Below are 21,150 nucleotides of genomic sequence, written 5' to 3' on the forward strand. Positions count from 1 at the left end.
GATAACTCGAGCTAAGCTTTCGTGAAAGACCCCCTAAATTTTAACTGATATGAATGTGCTTATCTGAAAAGTCAAAACTTTGACGGGGTTTTTTTTTTAAAATTCAAAACTGGTGGAAATTTATATGTGCAATGATTATAGATTTGAAGAGGAGATTCCCGATGGGATCAGAGAAAATCTAAGTTGATCCATGACGGTTCCTCTTTGTGAAACACATATTCTGTTTATTACTGTTTTGATGATGTTGATAATGCTATGTGGTAACAAGTATAGACATTGTGGGTTTGTTTTGCGCTATTACGTGATGTTTCTTCCAGTGCACATTTAAAGAGGATGTACCCCTTTGTTTCTTTTTGGTGATACTTGCTATTATCTGTCATCGGCAAAAAGACCTTCTTCTCTTTATCAAAATGCATTGTGAAAGTGCACAGAACTTTTCAAAATATACAGCACTTAGGGGTCCTTTTACTAAGCTGTGATAAAAGTGGACCTGCGCTAGCATCAACATGTGTTTTTGAAGTGCGCTGAGGCCCCCTTTTTATCGCAGCGGGTAAAAGGCTATCCCTTTTATTTTAAAAGAAATGGCCATTCAGTAAGGGACAGTATTGACCAGACAAATTTTCAGCGAAATTAAATGTAGAGACGCACTTAGCAAGCTGAAATTTCAAATAATGATAACTTATCACCGTGAGCTGTTACCAGTGACTTTAGTGGCACATTTAGTACATAAGTATTGCCATACTGGGAAAGACCAAAGGTCCATCGAGCCCAGCATCCTGTTTCCAACAGTGGCCAATCCAGGTCACATTTTCTATTTCTAGTGACTTTAGTGGCACATTTGTCCTCATTTGCCAACATTGTGCTATTCGTAATGCAGATTTTTATGATTCTAATATAGATTAGTTGTTTACTCTCATACACTAATTTTTTTCTCTTCTGTTTTACAGGGTTTAACTTGTGAAGTGAAAAACAGTAAGTTGGGGGGGGGGGGGGGGTTCTATTCTATTGTACTTTTTGAGGTGGATATTCAAAGTGACTTAACCTGCCAGAAACAGCTTCTGGCCAGTTAAATCGCTTGTGCAGAGCTATCCACAGCGGCTCTTAACTGGTTAGTGCTGCTGAATATCTCCACAGATCACTAAATTGAAAGTTGGCCATTTTGTGGGCAGTCTGGGGGCAGAGTCAGGATTTAAGGGATTAGGTGCCAATATTCAGCACTTAACTGCTTAAGTTAAGCGGACAAATGGACCGCATAAAACACAGTCCTATATGCACTGTTGCTTATGCAGTTAAGTACTGAATATCACACAAGTGCATAAGAGAGAACCAGCTGCATAAACCCAGATATTCATGGCCCTGGCATTGAATATCCAGGAAGAATGCCAGCAGCAGCTAAAAAAAACTCTTCACCATGGCCAGCTTAATATCTACCCCCGTGTTCTTTTTTTCTTGTTCATGGAAAGTGTTCATATTCATTATGGAAATCAACCATTACCACTTTCCAAAGGTGACTGTGTATTGGCTTTCTCATGGGCTGTCCTCCTAGGAATGCATCTTCACTTGTGCCTGCTGACTTTGTTTACCTGCCTCTCCCTCTCCAAAACATTGTGCCCCACTTTGCACTTTGGGGAACACCAGCAGGTGGAGACTGAGAATTCTGACTCTACAGGGTGAGCCAATAAGAGCCCTTGTTAGGTAGAGAAAGATCCTGTAATCTCGGTCTCCAGCAGGTGAACGGTGGTGAGCCCTTCAGTCTCTCTAATTTTCCTCTATTTCCTTCTCTGTGAGTTTATGATTCTGGGTTTTTTTGAGTAGTTTCTTTCCCTTCTGTGCACCTGGGGTTTCTCTGAACCTGTTTCGTGGAGGCTGAGGTCCACGGGGATGTATTCTAGCCTTGGGGGTGTTATACCTGGGTGGCTGGGTCCCTCCCCCCTCAGTCCTCCCTCATACAGCGTCTCTTACTACTGTTGTGTGTTTTGCCTCAGCCTCTTCAAGGGAAGAACGGCTAGGCAGGGAGAAGCAGCCGTTCCTGAAATCAGCACTGATTTTTCATGCACCATATATAGAATCTAGTCCATATGGAGTAATTCAGTTCTGGTCATCTAAAATGAGGCCCTGGAGTCTGCACGTTTACCCCCTACTTCTCTAAAAGTCGCCAAAAATTGTGCGTAGACATTTGGGCATGTGCCCAATTTAATTAAATAAGCTAATTAGTTCCAATTGTTTTTTAATAAGCAATTATTGGCACTAATTAGATTTAATTGAAACTTAATGCATGTAAATTTAGGTGCAGGATCCATGCCTAAATTTTACACGTGACTAAAAAAAAAAAAGGGAGCAGAATTGGGAGCGTCATGGGGACATTCCTAGCATTTATGCACATTGTTATTGAATACAGGGGATTTGCACAATGTTTCAGTTGATACAAATGACTGCACCTAAAGTTAGCTGTGAATCCCGGGCATAAGCATTATTCAGCAAACTGCGCCTAACTTCAAGTGTGGCTTATTGAATAGCGCTTTTTTTGGCGCCATATAGAATCCACCCTAAGCATGAATTCTATATCAATTTCCAATATAGAATTTCTAGCGTAAGTTGGTATGCATACACCAACTTTTAGATGTGGCCGTTTTTATCATGTCAGTGGCTGATATAAATGTCCATGACTAAATGTTGCAGTTGCACATGACTGTGACCATTCTAAAACCTTAGCGTGTGTGCTGAGCCACGCCCCTGACATGCCCATGCCCCTCCCACATCCACACCCTCCTGCAGTGACACACTAAAGGATTTCCCTGCTAACAGATCTAGAACTATGACTATAGACATCTCAAAAGGCTGAAATGGACGTCCATGTGCATGAAAAGTCCAAATCCTGATTTTGCATAGGCAGAACAGGGACATCCAAATAGCAAGGGGGCATGTTTTGGGTGAGACTAAAGAGGGCCTGAAATCTGGACGTCCAGCAGCAAGTAGCGAAGGGGAGGAAACATCTATGTGTAAAAAGGACACGTTAGACCTGTTTCAGGAACATCCAGGTTACAGAAAGGTGCTCTGATTAAGCAGCAGTCCACTGGAGGGATTAAGACATGACCCCTCCAGGAACAGAAAAATACCAACTGTACCTAAATATATAAGGCATCTGCAAGCCTGAAGGCTATTGGTGTACAGTAGGTATTTTTCTGTTCCCAGAGGACTCAGGATTACAAAAACAGAGTTAAAGTGGGATTTGAAGCTGGGTCCATTGGTTCATAGTCCACTGCTCTAACCACTAGGCTCCCCCTCTAGTCTGCACGGACATCTGTGTGGCTATTTTCTAGGAATGCTGCTATACAGACGTCCACATCCCTTGTTTTCCCTCAGGATGTTTCAGTTTGTAAAATGGATGTTTATGCTAGACATTTCCAGTGCATTGATGTCCATCTGCATATTTTTTAACAGGATGTATCCTGTTTGAAAATACACGTGAGTTCTGACTTAGACATCCCTATTCTGACATGGACGTCCTTTCAAAAATGCCTTTCTACTTGTTGTTACATGCGTAATTGCCAATTATCACTAATTAACTCTATAGCTGATTATTGGTAGTGCCTATAAACGCCTAATATAGCAATTAAGTTATATGCATAACTGACACTATTTTGTAACCTACTTGCACAAGTGTGCACACTAAGGGCTGAATTCTATATATGGCACTACGAGTTATGCCCAATTTAATGCACTAACTTAATTGAGTAATGAGCCAATCAGCGCTGATAATTGGGTAGTAACCAATTATCAGTACTAATGGGCAATAATTAGGATTTACACGCATATCATATTTTATAATGATGTACGCCTAATCCTAATGTGCGTGGATAGGGTCATTCCCAAATGTTATGTGCGCTGATATAGAATATAGCCAAACTTCACCCAACTATAGGCGCCGGCATTAAGCGTGCTCATTGCAGGCACATACAGTTACGCCTACGCCTGATTCTATAAAGGAAGCATACTCTTTATAGAATCACGCTAAGCATGTTAAATTTTTTGTGCGTTTAGCCACTACTTATACAATAGACCCCTAAGCACAAAAATATGTGCTCAAGTTTATAGAGTGAAGGGATAAGGAAATATTCAAGAACCTCCGGTATAGTGCATGGCTTCCTAGCGATGCAGATTTTAATTGGGGACATTTTGTGATCATGAATTTGCTGGAATTATGTTAGTAACCAGCTCTTTTGCTGTGGTTAACAGGTAGCTGTCTGGATGACAGTTGGATCCGACCTTATACTTTTACACCCTCAGCTCCAAGTTCTCTGAAAGTCGATATTAACTTTACCCGTGATGAAGAAGGCCATTTGGTCCCTGTGCTAGTAGTTGAGTGGACTGTGGGCACGGATGGTAAGTCAGCACTTCATGAAAATTCAGAAATTAATTTTAGTTTGAGGGTGGGGGGCTGGAATTGGGGCTGCTTATCTGTCACTGAGTTCTGGACTTAGAGGACTTGCTCCAGAATTGCTTAGTATTTTGATATTCGGGATACCTGTGGATGAGGTACCAATGTGCCTTTGTTCAAGATAGTTACCTCTTAATTTGTCTCTCCTTCCAATTCTCTCACTATGTAAGCATCACTATACCAATGCTTCAGCCAACAGACATGGGTCTAGACTAGCCCTTTGGCTGATCTGTAAGTGTGAATTTTAAGTATATGATTGGGCATCCTTCTTCCACTTGTCGTTAAAAGTAGTAGAAAAACCACAGATGTGGAAAGAACACCAGAATCCCATGGAGAATCAAGCAGCAAAAAACAGGAGTGGGAGATGGATCACGGCACTTCAAAAATGGACCAAGGAGCAGCCAAATATGAAGTGAAAACTTATTGATGACTCGACACAGTACCATGTTTGCCTGCCTCAGGAATCTCTTATAAGTATTGTGTAGTTCAAATAACAATCACAAATGAATCTGCGGTTCTGGAAATGACAGTCACAAATGAGCATGTCTTCAAGGACTGAATTGCTAAAGGAGGTCTGTTGACTGGTATTTGCCAGCATCCTAACCTCCAGAAACCATTATTCTCTTAACCAATGGTGTAATTTACTAGGAGTCCAGATAGCTTTGTGATAAAAGAAATATAGCGACTGCATTAGGTTGGTGAAGATAGTGGGACGTATAATGTGAGAGAAGTAACTATACCAGTCTTTCACCATTGAACCATTAAGATTTATATCTATAATGTTTTAATACTTTGTTTAAGGGAAAATTTCTTAGATCTTAGGACCTTAAACAAGGACATGGTATGTCCTTGTGCAATGCCAATTAAGAACAATTTAGAAAGATCTGAATTCGTGGTAAAAGAGGAGAGGGGTTGTAGGTCATTTAGTATAGAATGATAAAATGAATGTTAAAATTTAGAACCAGGTAACTGGTATTTCTCCATTAAATGTGAGAAAGACATAAGAGATTTACTTTTACTGTCTATTATATGCAATACTTTTCTAGTACCACAAGCCATCCATTTTGGCCAACACATCATTTTTTAAAAATTAATTAATATGTGAGAATTGTACCATAAAGGAGTATCCCAAGAAGACCATCTGTCATTTTTTAACATAGAACCTAGAACTTGTATAGCCTGAAAAGTAGAGAAAATAGTATCTACCATATGGGAAACATCCATCTTAGTTAAATATGGTATCTACTCAAGTGAAATAGGGTGGATTAAATTTGATTCAATGGTGAACCAAGCTGGACTATCTCCATCTTTAATAGGGTGGTTTAACCAAAGTATCCCATACCTCAAAATTGTAGCCACATGATATAGAAAAAAGCTGGGGAAGCCCACTCCTCCCTTGTCTTTAGCAGCTTTTAAAGTATTTAAAGCAATTCAAGCAGGTTTTTTGTTATTCCAGAGATAATCGGTAAGCTTTTCATTCCACAGTAGTGTAGAAAGAGGGGGGGGGGTGCTAATTTGGCTAACATACTTAGATAGTGGTTAGCCACCAGAACAATAGACAGTTTTGTAGCCTCTGTATGTCCCCACCATGATAGTGACTTAGGAAACCACCTTCCGATAATATATTCTACCTTTTTTTATAATAACATCTAAATTTGAGGACATAAGATATTCTCTATCTCTATGAAATAGAACACCCAGATACTTGAAGTGAGAAGAGGACCATTTTATGTCAGCTGGACCAATGTCAGCCTGAGTGGTGGTGGTATTTAAAGGCATTACTTCCAATTTATCCTTGTTAATACGATAATCTGCAAAGGATGAAAAAATTGAAACCAGTTGCAGTAGTTTAGGGATAGAGAGAGAAGGTTGAGAAAGAAAAATGAGTAGGTCATCAGCATAAGCCAAAGTTTTATATTGCCCATTACAAGAGGAAGTACCATGAATCTCAGGTGAAGCCCTAATGGCAGTAAGTAATGGTTCTAGATCTAGATTGAAAAGAAGTGGGGATAATGGGCAACCTTGTCTGGTACCTTGGAGTAAACAAATTGGTTCAGACAGAGAATCCATTTATTTTGAGTCTAGAATATGGTGAAGTATATAGTAATTGAATCCATTGAATAAAACTGTCATTACATCCAAACCATTTAAGTGTATTAAAGAGGTGTGACCACTGTACCATATTGAAAGATTTTTCAATGTCCAGCGAGATGGCAATAGTCGGTGAGTTGATCTGTGAGCCAGGTCAATAGCATGAAATGTAAGTGCATTATCACCAGTGAATCGATCCTTCATGAAACCCTACATGAATAAGGAAACTTATTACTTTTTCTAGGCGAGACAATAACATGTTAGTGAGAATTTTACAGTCTAAATGTATCAAGGAGATGGGTCTGTAGTTGGGAGACTTTTGAGAGATTCCTACCTGGTTTGGGCAATACAGAAATTTGGGCTTCAGTAAAATTACCTTGATCGAAATGGTGAAGTTGAAGATATTCTACCAGGAAAAGTAAGATAATGGAGGAAAACATCTTGTAAAATTCAGCGGGGTAACCATCTGGCCCAGGAGCTTTGCGTGATGCTAAAGATTTTATAGCAATAGAGATTTCTTCTAAGCTAATAGGATCATCAAGGATATCTTTGACTGTCAGGTAATGTAGGATGTGGGAGGTGTGACATAAAATGGTCTGAGGTATTCATGTCTTGAGGTAGAGAGGAAGAATATAAATTTTGATAACATTTTTCAAATTCCCTAATAATATCCCTATCATCAGTTAAGGAACAACCATCTGCATTTACAATGTTAGCCAACTAAAAACAAAGGGCTAGAATAGCTAAGTATCTAGCTAGAAATCTTCCAGCCTTATTCATGGATATGTATTTACCAGTTCGTTTTAAGTAAAGATCATCCTGAGCTTTGTGACTGATGAGATGATTATATTCGTATTTTAAGGAGAGTAGTTTCTTTGGAATAACGGGTACTCCTAGATTGATATGTTGTTGTTCAGCCAATAAGAAAGAAACAGGGAGGAGGAATGTTCCAGAGGATGGACATTATAAACTGCCTTGACAACACGCGCAGTTCCATGTGCTCAAGGACTTCACTATTTCTTTCACTCTTGACAGAGTACTTTCTCCATTATCACACATTCTGAGTTGTGACCCCTGAAGAAGGGTTAACAGCCGAAACGTGAACTGTGTCTGGTCCAGGTGATTCATATGACTTTGTAAGGAGAATAAGTTTTTTGGAAGATAATTGACTTCTGCTTGTCCTTTGGAACATTCCTCCACCCTGTTTGTTTCTTGTTTGATTGCTGTGGAAGGATGTTCCCACTCCTTTTGCTTTTGATTGTTCAGCCAATAAAATTTATTTTTCAAGAGTACCAATTTTAGACTGGACTTGCTTTTTCTTCCATGAGAAGAAACTGATAATTTCTCCTCTCAAACTGGCATATGAGAGAGTATAATTTTATTCACCATAGTTTCTCACGAGAGATCAATTCAGTAACATAACAAGATGTTTTTCTGTCTGCATCTCTGAAATATTCTTCTGAGATGGCAGTTTATATCGTTTATCAGACAATGATTTACATGACTCTTTTTCTGCAAACTGTCTTTCTCACAGATTATCTGATTTCCAGCATCTGGTTCTTTTAAGCTGTTAAACAACATTCTTTTGCTGTTTACATTAGTCTCGTTTTCCCAGGCCTGCTTGTAGGTGTATCATAAATTCCAGAGATCATAAATCCCTGAGTCATGCAGGCTCTGTCAATCTCTGATAGATTCCAGAGTCATACAGACTTCCGGCCTTTTAACCCATTCCATAATGCATAACTTGTGCTCATAATTTCTCCATATCCCCCCTTGAAGACCTTGTAATAAGGGCTTCATTTATATTAGGTTTGTTACCTTGGTGTTACAGAAAACATAAACCACAGCCTAGTCCTGCACCTAGGACGTGTCTTGCCTTTATTTTGTTAACTTAGTCTACATATTCTGTGTTAGTGCTCCGGCCGCAGTCTGGCGTAGGTTGCAGGCCACTCAGATTCCCTTAGCAGGATGAGAATCCGGTTCCTGTCTTTACCCGTCATGGCATACGACCTCATGAGCACTAAAGGGTGATTTCATTTTCCTGCATAAGTGTCTAAATCTTAGTCACATTGTTAAGGTAAGGGTGTAGGTGTGAGTCACAATTCATGCCAACTGTATAGTATTGGGTTATATATAACAAGGCAAGGTGGTTATAGTGAGATATATATTGCCCTTCTTTAACCTTCCCCGGGCCTTATGTTACTTACAATGCCTTCCCATCTGAATAATCCTAGAGGAGGACAATGTTGCAGAATAAAAGAAATCACAAGAAATTTAAACATTTTTTGTAGGGTCCTTGTTGTGTTACTTCTGTAAGTTAGTGGTATTATGGTAAAGTAGATTAGTTCTATAGATCCTGAGTGATTTTTGTAGGTTTCGTATTACAGGTACTTCATAGTATGCTTCGGATTGCAAAGAATCTATATTTTTACTGAGATTACACCAAAATCAACTTTTTTTTGGTATGGTAAGTTCCTGGGGAAATGTCCTTTTTCTGCTCTGCATCCATTCTTAGAGGAGGAGCTATGGGGGTTTTTGTGGATGTCAAATATATGTTTAAATTAACAGCTTGATAGTTCAGTGTTAAGAATCAGTATTTTTTATATTAGATTTTAGGCTACATATTAAAACTGTACAGCTTATTGTTATTGAGGTGTTTATATGTGTCATAAAACAGTTGAAGGATATGTACCATTGTGGTAATTATTTTGCAGGATATTGTGATGCCTTTTGAGATGTTGACCATTACTGTAACGCAGGGGCATATCTGGACTTCAGCCGAGGTGAGGGGGCACATTTTAGCCCCCCCTCGACCCGCCCACCATCCGTTGCCGTCTGTACCTTTGCTGGTGGGGGACCCAACCCTCGCCAGCCGAAGTCTTCTTCCTGCGTTTGGTTTCTTCTGAGTCTGACGTCCTGCTGCACGTACAATGTGCAGGACGTCAGACTCACAGAAACAGAACGAAGCCTTGCGATCTGCAGGGCTTCATTCTGTTTCTGTGAGTCTGACGTCCTGCACGTTGTACATGCAGCAGGACGTCAGACTCAGAAGAAACCAAACGCAGGAAGAAGACTTCGGCTGGCGGGGGTTGGGGTACCCCACCAGCAAAGGTACAGACGGCGTTGGCAGGGGGGTTGAGAGGGGTGTCACCAGGGGGCCCAGGGCCAAATTTACGGGGGCCCAGGCCCCCGTGGCCCCCTAGCAACTACGCCCCTGCTGAAATGGCAAAGTTTCAAGTTACAGGATAATGCACATTTATTTTAAAATGTCAGTATTTCCAAAAGGCTCCTTTTACAAAGCTGTAGTAGCGATTCCTACATGGCAAATGCGATGAAAACACATAGGAATTGAATGTGCTTTCTCGCATTTGCCGTGCTGATAATCACTGCCGTGGGTTTGTAAAAGGAGCCCAAAGTTTACATAAGTATTTATAGGGTTTATGATACAGGATAGACTATTTACTTAGAAATCTGTCATCAAGTGCACACTTAAGGTGTTATTTAGGAGTATACCAAGCACTCCTATATGCTTAGTGCCCCCTCATGTTAAGTCTGCCCCCCACAAACTGTCAAGACTGGCTATGCCACTGACATCTGATGCTTGAGCCTATGTCGGAGCTGAGGTCTGCGCATCAGCCCGGGAGCAGAGAGGATTAATAGTAACATAGTAAATGACAGCAGATAAAAACCGGATCGGTCCATCCAGTCTTCCCAGTAGTCACAATCATTATCAATTCATGCTTAAATCAACAATGAATTTGATATTATATACTTGATTATGGTCTTTCTGTGGTGTTTCTGGGACATAGACCATAGAAGTCTGCCTGACCCTATCCTTATGTTCCAACTGCTGGAGTTGCCCTCGAAGCCCACTCCAGCCTATTCACCTTCTCATTTGCAGGACACAGACCTTAAAAGTCTGTCCAGCACTGTCCTCATGTTCTAGCCACTAATGTTGCTGTCTAAATCCTTTCCAGACCATCCTAAACCAGATTGCCATATATGCGACACAGACCGTTCAGGTCTTCCGGTATCGGCCCTTGTTCATCACAGCCAGAGTCGCCATCTAAGTGTTGCTGGACACATCCACACACAAGCAGCCATTTAAGTTTAGGTATTTTATAACTTCCATTTTCTAATTGGAGATTCTCTGTGTTCATCCCATGCCTTTTTGAATTTCATCACCATTTGTATCTCTACCACCTCCTTAATGGAGACTTTCTGCATATGTGCTGTTAAAGCAAGGAGGAGACAGCACTCAAAGAACTTGGTACTCGGTGGGTGAGAGACTGGCGCAAGTGCAGCATACACATCCACTGCTTCTGTCCCCACGGGAACCCCGCAGGAATTGCTTCCATCCCCATGGGAACCCCGCAGGAACTGCTTCCGTCCCTGCGGGTTCCCCGGGATTCCCGCGAACCCTGTTCCTGTGCACATCTCTAGTCTCGACGCCCCTTTGTGCTGTCCTGGGATTAGAACCTCGTTTTTGGTTGGGCCTCCCTTTTGAGCCGCTTGAGGGTAGCAATTGCAAGGATCTCACTCTGAAAATAGTGTTTTTGGTGCCAATCTCTTCGGCTCAGAGGATTTCAGAGTTGCAGGCCTTGCCCTGTCAGAAGCCCTTTCGTTTTCTCCCTGGAGAAAGTCGCCTTGAAGCTGGTCCCATTCTTTTAACCTCTGGTTATTTCAGACTTTGCGGTTCTGGGTGATATGGCAGGAGTTAGAGATCAGCGCTATTTGGCCAAGCTGAATGTGAGCCAGTTTTACAGCATTACTTGTGGAGAACGGAGTCTTTTCATCTCTTGGGTAGGTCCTAAGAAGGGGCAGGTGGCTTCCAAGGCGACTATTGCTTCGGCTTATCTTCTGAAGGTTCATCCTGTACCGTTGATGGTCAAGCACATTCCACTCAGGGGTGGCTACGTCCTGGGTGGAGAACAGCTTGATTCTGCTGCAAGACACTTGCAGGGTGGTGGTGTGGTTACTTCTGGATTCCTTTGTGAAGCAGCATAGGCTGGATGTGCTTTGGTACTTCCCATGTGACTTGACCGGTCTGGAGGGTTGCTGAGGAAGGAGAAATTGGCCTTATCTGCTAGTTTTCTTTACTTTAAACTGTCCAGACTGGACAAGAGCCCTCCCTTTGTTCTCACGTAAAGATGTCTGTGGCGTTGAGCTGGTTAGGGGGGCTCTGGAGTTGGGAAGCGATCTGTGTTTTCTTGGTTGTTGCAGTTTGGGACTGCTGTGGTTGTTTCCTGACAAATGACACACACACACACACAGTATTGCATATATGCAAGTTTTGCATGCAGGCCTGTTTTCGTTCGCAGTGTGGAGGCAGGTCTTCTGTGGGAGTCTGTCGGTAGAAGTGTGGTGTGTTCTTTATGGGTCCTGGGTACAGCTGTAGTGTGGGAATTTTTTCCTCTGCTTTGTTATCATAATATTGATTGGCTGGGTTTTGCACAGGTGTAATATACAATGCTCAAAGTCAATGGTTCACTGTCTCCCTCTGCTGGTAGAAGTGCATATCCCATGCATCCTGATCAGTCTGGAGGGTTTAAAGGAAAGAAAATTAGCAGGTAAGGCCTCATTTCTCCATGTATTTCAATAACAAATGAACCTCACTGTATGACCCTGCCTATGTATGGTGCTTGCCAATGACTGGTGTAAAAATTCTTGTTGAATGGTTGCTGAGAAAACTGCAAAAAACTGTAGGGGGGTATTTCTTTTCCTCTTACCCTGTAGAGGCTTATTGCTTTGTTTTTATTTTATGTAAGTTATATAATTTTGTTTGCTATTATGTATACTTTAATTTTTGTACCCCGCCTAGGGTCGCAAGATAGGGTGGTTTATAAGTATTGTATTTTAATTAAATATTTAAATAAGAGACCTTGCACGCTGACCAGAGTTTTAAAAATTGCCTCGTACTTTAATCTTTTGTTTTCCTTAAACCATGTCTCTCTCTCTCTCTCTCTCTCTCTCTCTTTGTAGCTAGTGTTTTAGTCCAACAGGGGGCTGAGTTGTCTGTGTTGCAAGTGAGCAGCAATATCCAGATCTGTGTCCAGTTTGATTTTGTGAACAACCTGAACTCTCAGCATAATCCAGATGGAGGCCCGGTTAGTGTGAGAATTTGTTGCTATTTCCCCTCCTTCCTTCTCCACCTTTCTTAAGAATTTGTACCTGAAGTGGCCATTTTCCCCTGCAGAGCAGAGATAGAAAGTTACTGATGCAGGAAGGCTCTTCTGTTTTTATTCACAGAAAACAACATCCTTCCTCCTCTGCTCCAAGTTAATTGTGTTATTTTATGCCCTCAAGAATGCAGCAATGGAGAGTCCTTTAATTTGAATTGACCTGACACGGGCCGTGTTTCAGCGTACAACCGCTCCTGCCTCAGGGGTCAAACTGACTCTCAACAATGTCAAACAGGATCCAAAGTGGTCATTCAAAATAGCACTGCACGATAATAAGCAGCAAAACAAACGCATCCGTACGCAGCGATGGCTCCTAACAAACTATGTCGGGTCAATTTAGGACTCTCCGTTGCTCCATTCTTGAAAGGAATGGGACTTGATATACCACCTTTCTGTGATTTTTGCAACTACATTCAAAATGGTTTACATGGTATATACAAATACTTATTTGTACCTGGGGCAATGGAGGGTTAAGTGACTTGCCCAGTTACAAGGAGCTGCAGTGGGAATTGAACCCAGTTCCCCAGGATCAAAATCCACTGCACTAACCACTAGGAAGGCTCTTTTGTTGGTTTTTGTTTTTGTTGCTTTGGTTGTGTACTTTTGGACCCTCTCTTGTGCTGTTCATTTTATGCACTCACATAACTTGTGGTCGGGTTGTTGCATCTGCAAGGACTTGGGTAATGACAGAATGCTGCACTCAGAGCTGTTGTCTTAGAAGTAAGAACTTGCACTCATTTGAAAAGACATTCCCTGTGTCATTTTGAAACAAACCAGAATAAAAAGCTCAAATGAATTTCATATTTTATTTCTTTCATATTACTTGTGCTGTTTGTAAGTAATATCCACTAATAATTAAAACCCAAATAAAGAGGAAATAAGGGGCTCTTTTACAAAGGTGCATAAGGGCCTACGTGCGTCCAACACATGCCAAATTGGCATTACCGACCGGCTACCGCTTACCCTGGGTGGTAAATTTGTCGCGTGCTGAAAACACACGGTAGAAAATTTCCTATTTTCTACCGCTGGGAGCTTACCTGACGGTAAACGGCAGTGGTGTGCGCTGCATGCTTACTGCCCGGGTAGCATGTGAGACCTTACTGCTAAGTCAGTGGGTGGCAGTAAGGTCTGAGGCGGAAAATGGACGCACTGGTTTTCATTTTGCCGCATGTCCATTTTCTGGCCCGTTAAAAAAAAAAAATCTCTTTTTTCCAGACACGGTGCAGTAAGGGTCTGGCGCGTGCGAAAAACACACGCCCACACTGCTGCAGGCCACGTTTTGGCACGCCTTTGTAAAAGGGCCCCAAAATGTAATAGCTTATGAAAAAAAAAAAGAAATGAGAATTTTTTTTGCATTCATGCCCATACTTCAAAGACAATGCACAGTTTGTGCTTCCTTGACAGAACATAGAAATCAGCACAGTAAGAGTGGGGCCATCAAGCCCTTCAGTTCTCTTCTTCCGCTCGTCTCATTCACCATTGTGAAAGTTGTCAGCTAGCATACTGTACTTTTTCTTCTTGATATGAGATGATGGGCTGTTTTTGTAAGCATTGTTTGTAAGCTTGATGTTCTTTATGCTGGCTGTTCCAAGTCATGATAACTCAATAGCCCTGTTTCGGTGAACTACTTTAAGCACAGAAATTTTTTTTTTTTTTTTGGGGGGGGGGGGGGGGGTTCCCATCCAGCACAGCATAAGGGCAGTTTTATAACTGGGTACCCATCATAGGAGCCAACTTTTCAAAATGATTGGTGATGCTAAACTCAGGAAAATGTGGGATACAAATGCTACAAATAAAAACACATATGAAGGCTTCCTGGTCACAATAAAGGAGTTTGGTCAATATTGGAGGTGCTCAAGCACCCACAGAGAGAGCTGGCACCTATGGCGCCTACATTGGTGTTCTATCAACTATAATAGTACTATATATGTAAATCTCAATGACATATATTGATAATCAATTATACCCTATATAATTAAATCTGATAGTGAAAATGTACTCATTCACAGGAATAAACTGTCAGACCACGCCACTAAAAAAATTTAAAAAGTGCATTGTACATTGTGATTAGCACATGCGCAGCCTCTTTATTTCAGGAAGCTATTAAACAATCCATTCCACTTTGTTCAATCCTGCTGGGAAGGTCGTGTTCCATAAAATAAAAAAAATCAACAGCTGTTCCTTTTGGACCATTATCCTAGCAATGTCACCTCCTCTTGGCAAATCTACTTGCAATAATACTGCAAATTGAACATCATTAATGGAATGTCTATTTTGCTCCCAATGTTAGGTTAAAGGAGCTTCCAGTTTCTGTGTGCATATGATGCTTAAAGGTTCTGCTATGTATAGTTTGATCTTGCGGTGGGTCTGACCAATATATTAAAGCCCACATGGGCATCATATAACGTACTATTACAATCAGTATGATACTTTAACTGAAAAAAATGTAGTGCTATCTCCATTGCATGTACACAGTTAGAACATTGACCACATTTAAAGTGGTCCGGATGTTCATCAACCCCACGTGGAGTAATCATCAGCATTTCCCCCTAAGTTGTGATAAATACCCAGCACATGCCAAACAAATTAATTTAGAAATAGCTGGAGCAAACATTGAGGGAGGAAGGATTTAGAAATAGCTGTGCCACGTGCATACATAAATGTACAGAATATTAACAGTTTTCACCTGCACGCATATGTGGCAAAAAGGCATCTAAGTGCTGTTCTTTGAGGACGCAAGTTAAGTGGCATAGCACATAAACACAAGGGAACATTCACATGGGAGGATTATGGGAGGGAAAAGTCATAAAGAGGAGAACAAAATCCTCACAGATAAGTACAAACAAGAAGGGAGCAAGGTCAAATAAGGATACTTCAAAGTCTGGGAAATGTACGTCTTTGACAATGATTTATTCATAAAAATTGTATAAAATGGAAGATAGACGTGTTTCGGCAAAGATGCCTGTGTCAGGAGTCAGAAAATTCTAATGGAGTGTATCCATGCACATAGTTCAATGGTAAAGCATCAATTATGTTCATAAACGCAAAAGAATAATAAAAACTGTATCCTCTGAAAAACAATTATCAGCTTGGTTGTATCAGACAAAAAAGATACAGCCACACTGATAATTGTCGGATGTTTTTCAGAGGATACAGTTTTTATTATTCTTTTGAGTTTATGAACATAATTGGTGCTTTACCATTGAACTATGTGCATGGATACACTCCATTAGAATTTTCTGACTCCTGACGCAGGCATCTTTGCCAAAAGACGCCTGTATCCTCCATTTTATGCAATTTTATGACTAAATTGTGGTCAAATACCTACTCCTCTTGGACACTGCGGTATCCTTTTTTGACCTCACTCCATACTTGTTCGCATTGTGGTTGGGGCATGGACAATGCTGCCACTGTCATATGCAACTTACTATGTTCTGTAAGGTGTAGGCGCCCTCGCTGTAATTAGGCACCCACAGTTTTGCCAGAGCTACAAGCTGTAAAGCCGGTATAACTATAATTCTATGTTATGCTGGTATTATATAACAGAATCTGTGTGCCCAGATGTCATTATGGAATAGACCCTGACTGCATGCCATCAGGGCATCTAAAAGGAGGCACCCACTTATAGAATTGCCCTTGTGTGTCAGGTTGATGTTCTGTTTGACTGTTAGCAAAAATAGAGCAGACAGAGTTCAGCAACTTTCCAGGTGAAGTGGGACAGAGGAACATTAATGTTATATAGTTACTACTAGACTTGGAGCGTCATTAAGTTCATCGAGGGAAACTGACCATGCACAGATGAAATGTGTGACACTGCGCTATTTTTGCTCTTTGATTTCAGTGGAGCTTCATGTTTGACCGCTTCGTAGTGGAGCCGGGGAAAACATATGATGTAACTGTTCACCATCTGCCCAAGCTAGGCACCACTCATGATCCGAACCAGAAGAGTATGCTCTGTGCTGTACCAGGTACAAATACTCCTTCGTCCATATGGCTAAAAGTATGTGCATTATTCCACAATACACCTACCTTTATATCCAAGCGAGTAATTCCCAGAGAAAATGTTTTGGATTGGAAGGAAAACAGTGTGTGTAGATTGTAATTTCAAGTCTGATGCTTGTTCATGTCCAAATGAAATATGACTGTACAAAATGCGTATGCAGTACCCATGACCAGTTTCAAAGTAAAGGTTCACTTGAACTTTCTTTTTCAAAAATTGGTGCAGAAGGTCCATGGATAAAAAGTTTGCATGGACTTTTTTTTTTAGTTACATTTGTACCCCGCGCTTTCCCACTCATAGCAGGTTCAGTGTGGCTTACATATTATATACGGGTACTTATTTGTACCTGGGGCAATGGAGGGTTAAGTGACCAGTACAAAAATTTGGAAACTTGTGCCCTGAATGTTAGAGCCAGGTTAATTACAGTCATTTTGTTAGGCTCTTCTGTTGATGGGCTTATGGGAAGAAACGAAGTGGTGATGTAAACTAGAAAATCAACATTCAGAAACCAGCTCACATGAGCTCCCATGGCACTCGTGTACTGACAGGGAATAAGAGTTGCAATAAAACTTAAAAAAAAAATCTTCAAGACCAGAATGTCTAGCTTACTATATTAAAAATTATAATCACATTATAGCATATCCTTATACAGAAATTTAGCATTCGAGTATCCAAAGCGATTTAGCTAGGCAGGAGGGTTCTTACTCGGATAAGGGCCATGTTTACTAAAGCTTAGCGTACGCTAAGCACTGTGCAGCCCAATTTATTCCTATGGGCATACAGCACTTAAGACACACTAAGCTTTAGTAAACATACCCCTAAATTGCTTGTGTGGGGCTGTCTGCTGATATTCAGTGGCACTTAAACAGTTAGTGGCAGGGCTGGCTCAAGATGTTGTAGCGCCCCAGACCAGCTCTTGTTTTTGGGCCCCCAAGCCCCGCTTCCAACCGGTCCCACTCCCTGCCCCTCCCAAATAGCAATATCTCCCACAGTTCTGCCCCCATTCCCCCCATAACAGCAACAACTCCTGTGATTCCGCCCTCCCCTCTGTCCCCAGCAGCAACTTCCGCCATTCCATATTCCATCCACTTCTGGCCTCCCCCCCCCCAGGACTCAAAACAAGACCGGACCCCTTACCTGCTCTGTAAAAGCAGTTCTTTCAAGTCACTTAAAGCAGCAGCAGACAGCAGTGGTGGCCAGCAGAGCAGAAGGTGGCAGGCAGCCAAGGCGGATGGTCGTCGGTCCGGTCATGCAGCGAACAGTACAGGCAGGCTAGGCACTAAGATGCAGTTGGTCTGGCCGGCGTCAGCAGCATGTGGTTGATCCGGTTGACAGCATGCAGTCTGTTCTGTCGGGCGGAAGGCAGCTGAGGTAGCGGGCAGGCCCAAATAAGAATGCAGTAGATGCTGAAGCAGTTTGGATGCTTCAATGTCCTGCTCCTTCATACAAGGCATTCTGGGATTGGATGTTGGTCATCCAATCCCAGTGAGTTTTACTAGTTGCAACTTGGGCTGCATTTCAATTGAAATGTCTAATTGCGATTAATGGCACTATTACAAATTGTAATCTCACAATCACATGATTAAACGCATGCCATAGCCAGCAGCCCATTGAAGGGGGCACAGGGATGGACTGGGGGGCACATATTTCTTCCCCCACTTAGATATCATACCTTTGCTGGTGGGGTGAAGTGAACATGTGATTCCATGTGCCCCAATGAAGGGAGAGTTTAATTTTACTTCCAGTCTTTATATTATCAGGCTTCGCAAGGCAGATTACGGCAACAGTTAAGATGAACCCATCAGTAAACAGGATGTCCTTGCTGAAATTTGGCCATGATTTACTGTATTGTATAGAACAATGTAGAAAAATGAGCTCAAAATACAGCCTTTTAGTGCTGTTTTCACCAGCTACAGTAATTTTTGAAGCTGTTTTAGTGATACTCAGTTTTTATTTCATGATATTTATATCTACATATGAGAAACTTTCAAATAAAGTAAAAAGCAGTCAAGTAAAATAAAGTAAATTGTTCTCTACCTTTTCAGGCACTGCCTATCCAACTGGAACAGCTTTAGACTTTTAACAGATGGACCATTATTTCTAATAGTCTTTTACTCTTGCTTTCAATAGCGTTTGCTATTGTTTTGGGTGAACTAGTGACTCCACCTACTGCCAGCATGCTCTGCCTACTGGCTTCAACCCATATAATGGTCTAGATAGCCTCATACAGTCTTCTATTCTCAATTCAACCTCCTTGGTTGCAACAGACAGTGGGGGAGTAATTGGGCATGACCTAGCAGATCTTTTCCATGTCAATTTGAAAAGGTAGTTCATCCCATCTTCAGTGTCCGACACACTCTACTGAAGGCAGCTCTGCTGAGTTTTCATCTAACCCTGCCAACATTGTCCCAAAGTGTTATGGGTTTTCACTTGGCAAGAGTTAATGCTTACATTTTTGTTTGTGTTTCATTCACTCCCTTGATACACTGCCCTTCATACATTTTTACAGACAATGACTAACCACCTCTCTTTTGGGGATGGGGTGTTTTGTTTGTTTTATCTTTAGATTGTAGAAATCAAACAATGAAGCAGATGAAGTCCTGCATGCTTCAAGGTGGGAATCATCTACATGATCTCTGGTGCTTTGTATGAGTAGAATATATTTAGTTAAGAAAAACCGTTTGGTCTTTTCTTCAAGATTCTTTAGCTAAATTGTAGGAATGTTTAAATGTAGGTTATGATATGAGGCTGTAAATGGACAGGTTGAATGTAAAGAAATATTTTCTCATGGAAAGGGTAGTGGAATCTTGGGAACATCCTCCCAGTGGTGGAGTAACAATGTGATCGTCTATAGGAAAAGATGACTACAGTCACCAGAATCAAAAAGAGGTTTTAATGAATTCTGTTAGAGCAAGCAATTTGTTTTACAACAGTCCAAACTCATCCTTTTTTGTGAAAAAAATAAGTTACAGAAGTTCAAACATGTAACTTTTTCAGACTGCTTATGGACCAATGACATGAACAATTGGCCACTGTCAACATTTTGGATCTGCTATTTTAGTCACCTTTTCCCAGAGATGATCACAAAAAGTCTCCATCAGCGGTAAAACTGAAGAGCTTTGTAGTATTGTAATGGGAAGGAAAGTGTGCAGATTGAATGTGTGCTGTGGTCTTTACCTGTCCTTATTCTCTATTCTTTGTCTACAGTGTGAGTTGTTCTTAATTTGAGGGTAATTTTATAACAGAACCCCTGTGTATCTTTATAAAACAGTAATGTAAGTGGCAGAAATTCTACCTGCTTTTGTAGGTGTGAATTTACACCTTACAGCTGCTTGAGAAAATGTCCACACTTAGATTATTCATGTACATGTGTAAATTAGCATATTTTATAATCAACTTTCTAAGAATAGATCTTCACAGAGTGCAGGACAATAAAAAAACTAAGAAAAATCCCGCATTTATAACATTATAAACTCAGACTGTCAACACTATATATGTGGAGAAAAAGATCAAAGGCATAAAAAACATTAACAAGCTGTGAGCGTAGACAAGACAGAGATAGCATGTTATCTAATATAATAAAACGCACCCTCAACGTTCTGAAGCCACGTTCTGTGAAGCCAGAAACTTGAAGCCGGAAGCCTCAGTTCTGTGAAGCCGGAAACTTGAAGCCGGAAGCCTGAAGCCTTGAAGCCTGAAGCCTTGAAGCCATCTGACGTCACTCCCAGGCTGAGGCTGAAGGGTTCAGCCTGCCGTCTCTGCCCCGCCCTCGCGAGAAAACAAACAAATCCGGAAGCGAAACGTCAGGGATGGAGGCGGCGCTCCCGACGTCTAGCCTTCCCTTCGCTGTGTTCCGCCTTCAAAACAAGGCGGAACACAGCGAAGGGAAAGCTAGACGTCGGGAGCGCCGCCTCCTTCCCTGACGCTTCGCTGCACGAACCGCCACGGAGGTAAAGTTAAAAAGAATAAAAAAAAAAAACAGGATGCATGGATGCGAAGGGGGGGGGGCATGGATGCGAAGGGGGGGTATGGATGCGAAGGGGGGGGGGGAGAAGAGGGCGGGCCAGGCTGGGACATGGGAGAGAGCGTAGCATGGATGCGAAGGGGGGGGGAACATGGAAGGGCGAGAGGGGACTTGCTGGAAAAGGATGAATGGAGGCGGCAGGGGACAGAGGAGCATGGATGGGCATGGATTGGGAGGGCAGGGCTCAGGGAGAGAGGGAAATTGCTGGATAGGGAAAAATGGAGGGACCAGGTGACAGAGGAGCATGGATGGGCATGGATTGGAAGGGCAGGACTCAGGGAGAGGGGAATTGCTGGATAGGGATGAATGGAGGGGACAGATGGGCATGGATGGATATGGATTGCAGAGCAGGCCTCAGGCAGAGAGGGGAAATGCTGGATAGGGAAAAATGGAGGGGCCAGGTGACAGATGAGCA

At 41.7% G+C, this 21,150-nt stretch overlaps 1 protein-coding gene across 1 annotated transcript in view; it reads left to right on the plus strand.

Moving 5' to 3' along the window:
• Window positions 1–21,150, plus strand: part of IL17RA (interleukin 17 receptor A) — a 99,461-nt gene that overhangs the window by 28,567 nt on the left and 49,744 nt on the right. Inside the window, exons 2-6 of the mRNA XM_030214119.1 lie at window positions 948–972; window positions 4,237–4,383; window positions 12,512–12,636; window positions 16,553–16,679; window positions 19,278–19,325. Of these exons, the coding sequence (XP_030069979.1) occupies window positions 948–972; window positions 4,237–4,383; window positions 12,512–12,636; window positions 16,553–16,679; window positions 19,278–19,325 (472 nt within the window). The remainder of the gene's footprint in view (window positions 1–947; window positions 973–4,236; window positions 4,384–12,511; window positions 12,637–16,552; window positions 16,680–19,277; window positions 19,326–21,150) is intronic.

The sequence above is a fragment of the Microcaecilia unicolor genome, chromosome 9 (assembly GCF_901765095.1).
Source record: "Microcaecilia unicolor chromosome 9, aMicUni1.1, whole genome shotgun sequence".
Taxonomy (NCBI): domain Eukaryota; kingdom Metazoa; phylum Chordata; class Amphibia; order Gymnophiona; family Siphonopidae; genus Microcaecilia; species Microcaecilia unicolor.